Below are 13,684 nucleotides of genomic sequence, written 5' to 3'. Positions count from 1 at the left end.
AAGAAAAAATTGTTTAAACAAAAATCATCTCACACTATGCGTTCTGTCTTATGATTATACTGCTTTTTTCATTTAGCAATATATTATGCTAATTTTTTCAGGTGGGTAAATACTTTTTACATCCATAGAGAACTGGTGTGTTCAGTATCACTGAGATGATTGCACATGCAGGTTATTTTCTCTGATTCATTAAAGTGCTTGCTGGAATTGCTGGAATGGTTGAGCAGCTGCCATCAGCAACCATGTTGTTGTATAGTCCACGGTACCTCCAGTGATGGGATTTCACTAAATAAGATATGCAAGAAATGATTCTTTTATTTACTTTAGAATAATTTTCGTTAAAATTCACGAGGAATTGAGGGGGAATGGAAGCAGAGTTAAAATATAAATGGCAGATTTTTAAGTAGTTCTTGAAAAACCTGCATCAAGCCTGTTTTTAAGACTAATTTAGTTAAAGGACAGTTGTTAATAATGCAAGAAAACAGTAGCCGTGGTTCTGTTTGGTGAGAGTCTCCCTTGACCGCAGCGATCTTTCTACTCTTATGCCTCACCCTGTTGGGACATTTGATAGCAAAGGCAAGGACGTGCCTTCTTGTGTTTCTGCCCCACAGAGAACAGAAGTGTGATGCTGTGGGTAAGTTCACCAAAGCCATGGACGATGGCGTGAAGGAGCTGCTGACCGTGGGCCAGGAGCACTGGAAGCGGTGCACAGGACGTAAGTGCCGTCCTCCGGTTTTTAGAGGTGGCGGCGCAGGCTCAGCTTTATGACTTTCATCACACTGAGGAACTGTACCCCCCAAACAAAAATGCATGCCGTGAACTGAAGTCACATGGTTCCCAGAGCTCTTTGACGAACCCCACTTTTCAGCCCTAGTTGGACAACAGAAAAGGGGCTCCAATAAAGCCAGTTCAAGAACTCTGACACAAAACACCATGTTCAGGGGCCGGCCTGGTGGCTTAGTGATTAAGTTCACACACACTGCTTCGGGGGCCCTGGGTTTGCAGGTTCTGATCCTGGGCACAGACCTACACATTGCTCATCGAGCCATGCTGTGGCAGCATCCCATATACAAAATGGAGGAGGATTGGCACAGATGTTAGCTCAGGGCCAATCTTCCTCACAAAAAGAAGCCGCACCATGTTCACTTAAATATTTCCAGTTATTTGCAGTTTGTAACCTATGGAAAATTCATTTTTTCTGCATGTTTAGAGAGTGCTTTTGTTTATTTTTAATCTTATAATTTTGCCTTTTAATCTTCATCCATTTGGGAAGATGTATATTTGACCAAAGCCCTAATTTTTAGGAAAGACTAGTATAGTTGGTAATAGAAAATACAAAAGAGGGTCAGGCTAGGAGCAGGCCTGGGGGAAAGAGGCGCTGGCAGCCATGGCCTTTCCTGCTCTTTCCATGTCCTTGAGAACTTCGTGTCCCCTCCCTTCCCTATGTTTGTACACCGTCATTCTGCTGGACTGTGTTTTCCTGTGCTCCCCAGAACCGTGCAGCTCTGTTGTCAGGTGGCCCAGGGGAGAGACACAGGAGTCCAGCTGTAGGGACCACGCCACAGCATGCTGCCCCATTACCCCTGAGGCCCAGAAGGCTGTAGAGGCAGTGGACTCGCACAGATGCCATTGACTGCCTAGGGTACAGGAGTTTTCTCCCCGGTCTATCCATCCATCCTGCGCTCACTGCCAGCAGCCTTCTGAGTCCCAGAGAGAAGGCTGAGCTCTAGCTGCAACTGCCCAGGGGAATCTCTGGGAAAATTCGAGGCAGTGCTAGTCTCTCACGAAGAGTTTTCTGGCCTTCAGCTCTTACACTCTACAAGAATACTGGTTGTATTTGGTTATTTCTTAAAAATAAAAATGGTTTCTAGTTTGTGTAAAAGTAATACATACCTGCCTTCAGAGTATGTCAGTCCTGTGGTACTCAGCGTACGGAGGAGCTTAGTTATCTGTTTCTGTGAAGATTTTTTAAAAGGTGGTATTTTTCTTCTAAGTAAAGGAAAAGAATCAGAATTTTGAAGTCAGAAAATAATTTTCATGAACAAGAAAGTGAATCGTGAAGTGACTTGTAGATGAATTCTTCAAACAGCAAAGCCAAGTTAACAGCAGTATTAAGATCTATTAAATCCAGACCCGGAATCTAAGCCTTACATCAGAAGTTGGCAAACCGTGGCCTGCAGCCCAAGTCTGGCCTGCTGCCTGTTTTTGTAAATAAAGTGTTACTGGAACACAGCCATACTCATTGATTTGCGCATTGTCTGTGGCTATTTTCCTGTTGCAGTGGCAGAGTTGAGTGCTTTCAGCAGAAACCTGTGGCCCCACAAAGCCTGAAATATTTACTGTCTGGCCTTTGCGGAGAAAAGGCCAAGCCTTAGACTGAATGGCCCTCTGCCATTCACATAATAATAACAAAACCCCTGGTAGTATAGCAGCTGCTCGTGCTCGAGGGCCAGATGCCAGGAGTAATAACAGTTGCTCCTTTCTCATGGCAAAGAAATATGATGCTGTGTCCTAAGGATAGAACGAAGACTGAAAAAATAATGTATACAAATACAGCATTGAAAAAAAACGCAGGGGCTGGCCCGGTGGCGTGGGGGTTAAGTTCTCACGCTCTGCTTCAGCAGCCCCGGGTGCGCAGGTTCAGATCCCGGGTGCAGACCCAGCAGCACTTGTCGAGCCACGCTGTGCAGCAGCATCCCACATGGAACAGAGGAAGATTGGCACAGATATTAGCTCAGCACCCATCTTCCTCACAACAAAAAACCAAAAGACAAAATCTGTTTCAAGCCGTGGTCGCAGGGAATAACTCTTTAGCAAAAAGGGGAATGACATTTCTCTAAAATAGTAATTTCATTTTAAAATAATTAATTTTAGCTATAAACTCTTAGGAGGCCATAATAGCAGATCATTTAAATCTGTATATTCTTTGAAAGCTATTTCCTTTTTTGGAAATATTTTAAATGAGTGTAAGTCTTGCAATCAAATCTTTTAGAGGTATCACAGAACCTCAGGATTATGGTTTCTTTTAAAGAGTTAAATCCTGGGGCTGGCCCCGTGGCCAAGTGGTTAAGTTCGCGCACTCTGCTTCGGCAGCCCAGGGTTTCACTGGTTCAGATCCTGGGTGAGGACATGGTACCACTCATCAGGCCACGCTGAGGCAGTCTCCCACATGCCACAACTAGAAGGACCCACAACTAAAAATGCACAGTGATGTACCGGGGGCTTTGGGGAGAAAAAGGAAAAATAAAATCTTTAAAAAAAACACCACATAGACTATTTTGAATCACTTCAAATTTCTTTTATTATAAAAGGAATCACTTTTAGAAAATAGTTGAAACCCATTTCAGTTCACTCAGAGGCCTAGTCAACAATTTTTTCCTTTTTCTCTTCCAGCATTACCCAAGGAATATCAGAAGATAGGAAAGGCGCTGCAGAGTTTAGCGACGGTGTTTAGTTCCAGTGGTTATCAAGGTACGTCTGTCTTTGTTTATTCTTTGGGGCTCCAGTGTCTTATCCAAACCAGCTGCCTCTTCAGGCTCTTGCAGACCAACGGTAACCCCACAGTCAAGAACCCTTGTCCCTGACCCTAAAGTGGCCAGGCGACTCCAGTCGGGACTTCCGTGACCTCACCGTGTTACTTTCGAGAAAAGTGAAGGTTGTTAGAATTTCTATTTTTTGCCAGCTTCTTTGTGCTCAGATACAGCCCTTGGGTTGTAATAAAACAGGCGGGCGATATGTAACACTGGGCCCTTGCTCTCATTTCTCTGCCACACTCTGAAGTCAAGTCTTCCTGTTACAGAGGCCGGAACCCATCAATGTCATTGGGAGGAGCAGTTTTTGACTAAGTAACCAATTCACGTTGCCTGTGTCTCTCCATAACTCACAATTGTTCTCAGCGTGCCCTGAGCTCTGTGGCTCACCTGTGGTGTTTCGAGTTCACTGAGCTGTGTTCACACTGACAACACTCATGAGAGCATCTTAGCTGTTTCTCCTTTATATTTTGGTTTATGTTTACGTAATTTGACCTGTGGAGCAGGTTGGAAGTAAAAGGATTTGTCAGGTGAGTGACACGTCTTAAATTTGAGTGTGTCTGTCACTTATCGAAATGACAGAACTGGCGTTTCACCAGGGTGTTTTCCTGATCCCCAGGGAAGGTAGGTCTTTGGGTGTCAGTCTGTGAGTATTCTCAGGAATAAGAAATTGGTCTCACCAAAATTTAAGATTCGGGGCCCCCGTATGTGAATATTTCTCATCGGCCTGGCTGAAATGTGTCTTATAATCAGAACTTTTAGGCTGGACAGGAACTTTGAAGATTGGTCTGGCTCCCTCGTTTTCAAGATGGGCGACCTGAGGCCTAGAAACATAAGCACCTTGGCCAGGGTACCACGGGTGGTTGATGGATGAGCCAAGACTAGAGCCATATCCATTGCTCAGGTGCTGGGCAGACTCTGAGAGCCCGTTCGTCTCTGTGGCTCTCTAGTGTCTTGAGTTTGTTCTGGAGTTTCTGGAAAAACATCTGGTTGGTCCCCATGGCGTCCTTCCATGTCAGAGCTCATCTGAATCCACGCCTGCCTTAAACCTCACCTGAGGTCTCTCTGCTCTTCAGCCCTGCCCTCACTTCCCACTGTCACTTCTCGGTCCACAAAGTCCTTGTGGGAGAACCAGCTCTGTCTTGGGGCCCCTCCAGGTTCAGGTCCCTGACACCAGCCCACGTGTCTGGTGAAAGCTCAGTGGGTGCCTGCTTGTCTCAGCAGAGCTCCTCTGCCGGTGGAAGGCTCCCTCTTCCACCCCTCGGTGCCCCCAGACCCAGCAGCTTGCCTGGGGCGCAGGCTCACCACTGTCTGAGTTTATGTGTTTGCATTTCTTCCTTCCAGCAGAGATTCCATGACTCTGAGGAAAAGTATGACTTCTTAATTTCTTTGGTGTTTTCTTGTTGTGATGAGAGCAGCAGCCTTGCAGTCATCCACATCCTATCTAGAAACGGGACCTCTCCGAGATTAGGTTGTTAAGGCTAACAATGGTCCTTCAGTCATTTCAGAATTCGTTGCTAGGTTATAATAAATGTGCCCAGTTTGGGGTCTCTCGTCACTTGAAGTCACATATAAAACTTAGAAACTGTTCAGAGCTAGACCATGGAATTTTTAAAGAGCACTTCACTTGTTCTCCTGGTCGCTGCTCAAAGAGACAAAGGTATCACTTGCTGTTGCCTGAATCTGCTGTGATTACGGAGGGTGCAGATAAGTGAACGCCAAGTCTTGGGAAGGGAGGAAAGAGAAGACAGTTATAATCTGGGAAATGGTTCCTGGAGAAGTTCTCCGACGACTTGACGCTGTAAATAAGTCTTTTCATAGATTACTCATTCTCGTAAAAAAATGTGGTAGAATTCACATGCCTCCAAAATGATCAGGTTCTTCTGGAACTGCTGTAGATATTGCAGGGTAAGGCAAGTGTGTAATTATGTTACTGTTAACAACTAAGATTTTTTAAATGAAAGAGATAAACATAAAAATCAGAAGTTTTAAAATATATTCAGAAAAGCCCTAGAGTCCTAAATTGGAATTAGAAATATCAACATGAGCTCGTCATGTGTTTTCCCCTTTGAAAAGTAATACAGTTTGCCTTGCTGTGTTCACTGAAAAGGCCTACAAATAGTGATCCAATGTGGTAGCAAGAGGCAGCCTGACATCACCCACATGGTGATTTCTAAACACTTTGTCCCCTGAAATGCGCCAGCGCCCCTGCTTAGCAAAAAGAACTCTGCGGCGAGCTTGAAGAGCCTTCCACTGGCCAGTGAAGAGGAGATCTGAGCATCAGCGGAAGTAATCATCACTGTGGAGTGAAGCATACCAAGTCTGTTTCAGTCCAGACTCGCAATGATGCTTAAACGAAGTTAATCTCTGTTACCCTTGGGGATGGTAGGGAATCACCTCATTATTCTGAAAACTGTAAAGACAAGGAATCAAGCATTTAACCTGCTTTTCCTGTTCAGACTTGCCTCAGGGTAACCGAAAAGTTGATGAAGGAAAGTTTCTCTTTATAGAAGCATTTCAGCTGATAAAGAAGGAGTGCTAGAAGCAGAGTAGGAGCATTTTGCAAACCTGTGCTGAAATAAAAGGTCCAGACAGGGATCATTTGTGGCTTCTAACACTGTACAGAATAGAAATGACTGGACAACGTGTCTTCTGAATCCGATCAAACCTCTAGATCTAACGACTAGTGTAGAAAAATACGGGAGACAGGACTGTTACGTCATCACCACAGAGATGCAGTCAGCAAAACCCAGATGGGGTCCCAAGGCAGATGAACTGTTTCTTCAATCCCCCAAAGAGAAATTTGCAAGGAAAAAGGGGGTGGGGAGAAGTAACCTGTGGATTAAGAAACTCATCGGCTCTGTGCCGGGTGGACCTTCCTTCGTCCTGATTCAAGCAGCCGCCTTGACAGGAGACACCAAGAAGCGGCACGCTGACTGGATAGTCTATATCAGGAACACTTGTCGCCTTAGCTGTAGTGCTCCTATATTGTCCTTATTTTTTTAAGACTCCTTACCTTTTACGTAAAATCTGTGGATGAAATGCTATGTGACCAGTGAAGGGGGGGTAGGGAGTAGACAGTCCAGGTGAAAGAGGATTGGCCATGAGCTGTTAAAGGGGAGACCAGGTGATGGGTGGAGGGGGCTCATTGTCCTGTTCTCTCGTTTTTAAAAGTTTGAAATTGTCTGTAATAAACTTCTTAAATAAATGAAAAGAGAGTCTAACTTATAACCACTGGTATAACTGAATGATTTTCAGGCGAAACAGATCTCAATGACGCAATAACGGAAGCAGGGAAGACTTACGAAGAAATTGCCAGTCTTGTCGCAGAACAGGTATAAACAGAACCACGTAATGCCAGTTAAGATTTTATACTAGTTAATGCACGTTTCATTTAAAACCTGTTTTAAGACACTTTCGAAATGGCTATCCTCTTCCTTTCTGGCCCTATGTATCTTTGTTAGCTGTATTTGGTAATAGTGTTTCGTAGGTTAAGCTGAAGTGATGGATAAATCTGTCTTCAAGAAATCTGTGAATACCTTCCAGTGTCAGTGGCTGGGATCCCCTCTTGGCCGTCAGGGGATTAGGACGTACGGGACGTCTCCATTTGGACTCCCTTAGCCTCTCTGAGCCTTGGTTTCCTCATCTGGTAAATTTCGACAGTAGCTCCGACTCCGTGAGGATCTCAGGACTCAGCAACTGTAGAGAAGAAGCTCCTGCCCCAGCTCCTGGCATGGAGCAGGGCTTCGTTCCAGCCACATGGCTTTCACTGCAGTCTTTAGGAGCCTGATTTCAGTTCTTTTTACAGACAATAGATAATAAGTTCCCTTAAGGAGAATAACCGTCTCAGTTGTTTCAAATCTCTAAAGTAAAAAATTCTTTTTCCAGATGACTTCTAGGAAAATGTTTGTGCATACACACTCATGTGTACGCATTCATGTGGTCATTAACCACTCTCCTGATACTTGTAAAAAAGATGCATTTTTAGAACTGTACATAACATAGCTGTTAAAAACTGTAATTCAGAAAAATGGAAAAATTCAAAGTTGCCTCTTAAGATAATTACCAGATTTATTAATATTTTTATATTCTCTGCTAAAATTTAGACATTATAGCATCTTTTTTGCTTATATACATTCTTAACTAGTTTTTTTTTCTCACAGTATTTTGGGCTACCCCAAATTGCTAATTTTATCAACCAACCTGAAAATGATCCGATGTTTTATCATTTTCTTGACAACCTGTGATGGAGAGTATAGTAGTCTTGGGGGTTATTTTCTTGTAGGAAAACAAGGCTGAATGTGTGGCACTCAGTGACTGAACGTGGTCCCTGGGGTTTGGCTAGCAGTCCTCAGATCTGACAGTTTTCTTTCCCTTGACCGTCTGAATTCCTCTGCCGGTAACAACCACCTTGTGTCTTGTTATAGCCGAAGAAGGATCTGCATTTCCTGATGGAGTGTAATCACGAATACAAAGGTTTCCTTGGCTGCTTCCCAGATATTATTGGCACTCACAAGGTAACCTGATGGTGGAAGTTTCCGGAGGATGCCGCGGTGACACAGGGCCTTGTGCCTGGCCACCTGCGCCCCTCGCCTGTCAGCACATGCCTGAGTCGGGAGGAGGGGCCCGCTAACGTGTTTCAGTAGCGAGGTCCCATAAAACTAGGGGTGGTTTTTACATTTCTTTTCTTCTATAAAAGGTGATTTTGAGGGAAGTGAAAATATGAAGAATATTTCTTTATGCATTTGGTTAGGTCATGTATCAGACAGAATGGTCATGGTGTTGGAAATTCAAGACGGTAGTAAAAATAGTACTTTCCCTCATCAGTGAGACCCCGTGAGCTGTGGGCAAGTCGAGACGAAACAAGATTTTCTGTCCCTGAGCCTCGTGAAGGGTTTCCTAATTAAAATTGAAATGAGAATCTTGATTTATGTGTCTGTATTAATAAAAAGGAAACTATATAATTCCCAGCAAAAAGATATTTTTAAACTAAATGAGAAATTGGCTTAGGGTGTCCTCAGGTTTTGGTTATGGATAGTTTTTCTGTCTCTGTGTCAAAATCTGTCTATTACCTCAGAATCGTGGGTATTTAGCAACTGCAGTACCCCCAGGATATTGCGATGTACCTGGGTTTGTTAGGAAAATCCCTCTCGAGGGCTGGTCTGTGAGCCCAACAGTCCTGCCTGTGGCCATTTGGCATTTGGCTTGTAATTGAAGCATCACGAAGGGTGACATAGGAAACAAGAAGGCTGTGCAGCTTCAGACAGCTTAATGGAAGACTCCAAACGCTTTCTCTGTCCACTCATCTGCCAGTGGACACTTAGGTTATTCCCATATCTTGGCTGTTGTGAATAAAGCTGCAGTGACCATGGGGGTGCAGGTTCCTCTTGGAGACAGTGATTTCGTTTCCTTCGGATATACACCCACAAGTGGAATTCCTAGGAGAGCAGATCTTAAAAAATTCTCATCATGAGGAAAAAAACGTTTATAACTCTGTGAGGTGATGGATGTTAACAAAATTCGTTATGGTAATCATTTCACAATGTGTACATGTGTCAGAATCATTATGTTGTACACCTTAAGCTAATACAGTGTTATATGTGAATTATATCTCAGTTAAACTGGGGGAGGGGGATTAAATAAATAAATAAAAATTTCAATAAAAGAAAAACTCAGAACAGTTAGCGTGTTTTCGGAATTTGTGCCAGCCGAGTTAGCATTATAGGCATGGAGCCTAATTTATGCAGGAGGAGAGGGCTTTTCTTTCCAGACAGCTCTCAGTAATGAGCAGTGTGATGATACTGGAGTGGGAGATGTTTGGCAGCTTTTAAACTACTTCCATCTAAGTGTTAATTTAAAGTTGAGGGGCTGGCCCCGTGGCCAAGTGGTTAAGTTCGCGCGCTCCGCTGCAGGCGGCCCAGTGTTTCGTTGGTTCGAATCCTGGGCGCGGACATGGCACTGCTCATCAAACCACGCTGAGGCAGCGTCCCACATGCCACAACTAGAAGGACCCACAACAAAGAATATACAACTATGTACCAGGGGGCTTTGGGGAGAAAAAAGGAAAAAAATAAAATCTTAAAAAAAAAAAAAAATTTCTAAAAAAAAAATAAATAAATAAAGTTGATTCAGTGCTGCTTACAGACAATATGGTGAAGCTTGAGCCTCAGGACCAGCTGGCTTAGGCAGCAGCTCAGGAAACACTGTAACAGCAGAGAGAGGACCTGAGCATGCACCCAGGACTGCCCTCCTCAGAGGACCTTCTAACGCACCAACGCCAGCTTTCCCCTTAAACCCTGCCCTTGTGCTGGCAGTGGCTTATAAATATCACGCAAACAGTGTGCTCGGGGGTTTTCTATTTTGTTGTAACATAAAACTATAAACCTTAACTTAGTTCTATTTTTCAACAGTGGCAGCCTTTTTGCTCGCTAGTGACTTAGAGGCAGTTACATTTCACTGCTTTCCTATTGATGCTTTTCCTATCGATGATGTTCCTGTTTCGTGGGGACATTTTCCTGTTCAGTAGCAAGGCAGTTGTAGAAGACATTAGCACTCTCGTAGTTTAAACGAGTGACTAATCCTTTTAGCTTTGTTTTCGTAATACCATTGCATTTTCTATTTCACAGGGAGCCATAGAAAAAGTGAAAGAAAGCGATAAACTGGTTGCCACTAGTAAAATCACCCCGCAGGACAAGCAGAACATGGTGAAACGCGTGGGCACCATGTCGTACGCGCTACAAGGTAAGACCAGAGGTTTACGCCTAGCTGGTGGAGACCTTTCCCCCAGCAAAGTGGCTGGTTTCCTTGCTGGACAGAAAGCCAACTGTGAATGACAGTTGAATAAATGAAAGCTGATTTAAAATATCCTCATACGCCTCCTGTTTGCAGGATCCCAGTGTTAATGAAGATCTGTAATATTTATTTACTCTTTCGCACATTTACCTGCCGTAACTGTGAATGACAGCTCGATTAGACCTGTCTTAGAGATGTTAGAGATGCCTTTACAGCCCTTAACATCAGCACCTGTCATAAAGCTCTGTTAGACTCCAAAGTTCAGCCTTTAGCAGTGTGTAACCTTCATGCCCCAGGACCACAGAATGTGAAGGGAGTGTGGACGTAGCATTTTCGGCATAGTGTGACTGTTATTAAAAAGAAGGTGTTAATTAATTTTTATGTCTTTGAGTGTTTTCCTGCAGACAGGAGCGGTAACTGAATTTTTCCCATTTTGGTGGATGGACAGAATATGTGTGGCAAAGGAGAAAGAGGAAGGATGTTGTAAGATGAAAAACGCGCACAAAACAGTGGTCCAAGATTCTGCCCTTGGCCTTCAGGAATAAAGCATACTTGCGGGTTATCGGGGAATAAGTTTTGGTGATTGTGGAGGTCCCTGAAAGCCAGGCAGAAAAGTCTAGACTCGATGTGGGCATTAAGAAGCCACTTAAAGGTTTTGTTGGGGAAAAAAAATGGTCAAGGGAGCAGAGTTTGATAGTTGCATGGAGGGGCAGACGTTCGCCAGGCAGCCCAGCCAGACGACCATTGCTTCTGCGCTCTGAGATTTTAAGGGCCTAAGGAAGATGTGGTGCTGGGGGAAGAGAGTGAAGCGTGTCTGCAGGCTTTTCAAGGAACAACCTGCAGGCCTAGGGAATTAGTGGAGAAAGAGAAGAATGGGTGCAAGAGTTCCAGAACTGAGGCAACTAGGGGCAGAACTGGGGAAACCTGATTGAAGATTTGGGTTTGGAGGGTTTGAAATGGGGAATTTGGCTTTGAACTTGTGTTTGAGGTAAATGAGAAGTTTTATACAACTTCAGGTGACTTACTGTAAAACCCACGGGCCAGCCTGGTGGCATAGTGGTTAATTTTGCACGCTCCACTTCAGCAGCCCAGAGTGCACAGGTTTGGGTCTCGGGCACAGACCACACACTGCTCGTCAAGCCATGCTGTGGTGGCATCCCACATGCAAAGTAGAGGAAGATTGGCACAGATGTTAGCTCAGGGTGAATCTTCTTCACCCAAAAAAAAAGAACTGCCACCACCCAGAACAATTAGCTTTCTGTAGGAATTTACACCAGCCCTTGGCTTTCTGCACCCGGGATATCAGGGCAAAGGCAGGTGGGGAGGCGATGAGGGGCTCCGACAAGGAAGGCCTCGCCAGAGCTGTGATGGGGTGGGGACGGTGTTGAGAGGCAAACTTCAATAGGGGATTCATGTGCTGAAACTGTACTTTCAGCCAAGATGAAGAGTGGGTGTCAGATGCTCTCGCCTGGTGAGAGGTTGCATCCTGACAGCCCTGGTGCTCAGGCTGCAAAGCGCCATTACTGAAGAGGGTCTCCACTGCGTCTGCTCGTCTGCCCAGCCTTCCAAAGGCCCTGAGACACCTGCCTAGGCGGTCGCTGTGCAAGAGGGAACATGGCCCACTGGGGCCTTGCCAGCTCCGCTGCAAACAGACATGGCATTCTGACCCGCAGTCATCTGAGGAGAATTACCACCAAGTGGTTTCCTGCTCCATCAGTTCCATTAGAACAATAGTCCACATTTGGGTGATAATCCGTTTTGGGTTTCATCGTATTTAACATGCAAATCAGCAAAAAATCATCCATCTACTAAAAAGTGTTGTTTGCCATTAACTGATCCAGTTGCTTTTCTAGCCTCTTTGTAAAGTGATTTGCCAAGAACCGGCAATGCCCTGCAGCCAGGTTAAACCTGGCAGCGATGAGTCCTACGTGAGCAGGGGGCCAGGTATTGTCCTCTGGCGCCTGGGGCTGACTGACGTCTTGGTTTTGCTTGCAGCCGAGATGAACCACTTTCACAGTAACCGGATCTACGACTACAACAGCGTCATCCGCCTGTACCTGGAGCAGCAGGTGCATTTCTACGAGACGGTAAGCCGCCTGCCTCCCTGGGCTGTGCGGGGCCTGGAGAGAGGGCTCCTGCTTGCCAACTCGGACCGGATGAAGTCGATCCGTTGGTGTTTTTGTAATGCTCAGTAACAAACCAAAGGAGGCCAAATACTGAGCAAGGGTTTTTTCAAATCTCTTAATTCTGTCTGCTTTTTCTTTTTTGAGTAACACTGGGTTAGAAAAGGTTTTCTTTTGAAGAAGAAGGGGTGTTGGACGCTAGTCGTGAGGTCCCAGAAGTCCTGACTGTGTCGTTCCTGAGTCCCTCCCAGCCTCTGGGCACAGGGACACTGCACGGCACGCTCTCCGCGGAGCCTGGCACGGCACACACCGCGGGCAGGCTGTTTATGAGGGAGGTTTCACAGTGCATAAGAGGAATTCCAGAAAGAAAACAAAAGAGAGCGAAACCTTAAATACTTTCATTCAGAGAACAATCATGAAAACATAAACTCTTATGCCTCTACGTAGTAATTTTGTTGTTTATCAGTGTACAGAAAAGAAAGATCTTGCATGGAAACGCAGACCTGAAGACAAGTTCTGTGACGTTGTAGTTGACCGTGTGTTGGTGGCCGTGTTTCTTCCTAAGGTCCCCACTGTTCTGTGGTGTTAGCTCATGTGTCTTCAGGGACGTGGCAGGCAAGCCCCACGCTCACGTGCAGGCCTTGTTGCCTTTGGGCTGGACGCTGCCGAACTCGCGTCTCCGACGGCGGGTGCTTGAGAGGGAGCTCTGGCTGAGGCGCCCCATGCGTGTTGTGAACTGGGGGTCGGAGCTGAGTTTACAGAAAGAATTCCCACCAGCTGCTTCTCCCTTGCAGTGTGCGGCTCCTGCGCTCTCTAACCAGACACTTTTCTATTAGTTGGTGTCAGTAGGGCTGCCTTTCATCAGGTGTTAGAATAACAGATTACGTTGTTCTATGTCCGAAAATAATTGAAGGGCAACTCCTGAAATTCCGGTAATGTTGATCACTTAAGACTCAAGCCCAGGTGAGTTGTAGTTATCAGTGACATTGTAATTCAAAATAGAAAACCAGGTATTTAACCACCATCTTTGTTAGATCTAACCTGCTTTTATGAGAAGGTAACCCTTAAGTTATTAAAATGTGTGTATTTGTTCATGTAACAAACATTGATTGAGTGCCTCTTATATACCAAGCGCTCACTCCATTGCTTAGGCCCCAGGGACGACTCAGACAGCTGTGTCTTCCAGGAGCTGGGTCCCCGTGGGGGAGACCGAGGCCTAGAATCCTGACGCAGTACAGC

The 13,684-nt window shown here is 45.1% G+C and overlaps 1 protein-coding gene across 3 annotated transcripts in view; it reads left to right on the top strand.

Annotated features, from left to right (window-relative positions):
* The window catches only part of SNX9 (sorting nexin 9), a 94,655-nt gene that overhangs the window by 78,920 nt on the left and 2,051 nt on the right, over window positions 1-13,684 (top strand). For 2 of the 3 annotated variants that reach the window (XM_046668840.1, XM_046668839.1), the window contains exons 12-17: window positions 612-715; window positions 3,394-3,471; window positions 6,789-6,865; window positions 7,958-8,047; window positions 10,157-10,271; window positions 12,318-12,409. In XM_046668840.1, the coding sequence (XP_046524796.1) occupies window positions 612-715; window positions 3,394-3,471; window positions 6,789-6,865; window positions 7,958-8,047; window positions 10,157-10,271; window positions 12,318-12,409 (556 nt within the window). The other variant, XM_046668842.1, reaches the window with a different exon arrangement.

Source organism: Equus quagga, chromosome 8 (assembly GCF_021613505.1).
Source record: "Equus quagga isolate Etosha38 chromosome 8, UCLA_HA_Equagga_1.0, whole genome shotgun sequence".
Taxonomy (NCBI): domain Eukaryota; kingdom Metazoa; phylum Chordata; class Mammalia; order Perissodactyla; family Equidae; genus Equus; species Equus quagga.
This window is presented reverse-complemented; position numbering and strand designations above follow the sequence as displayed.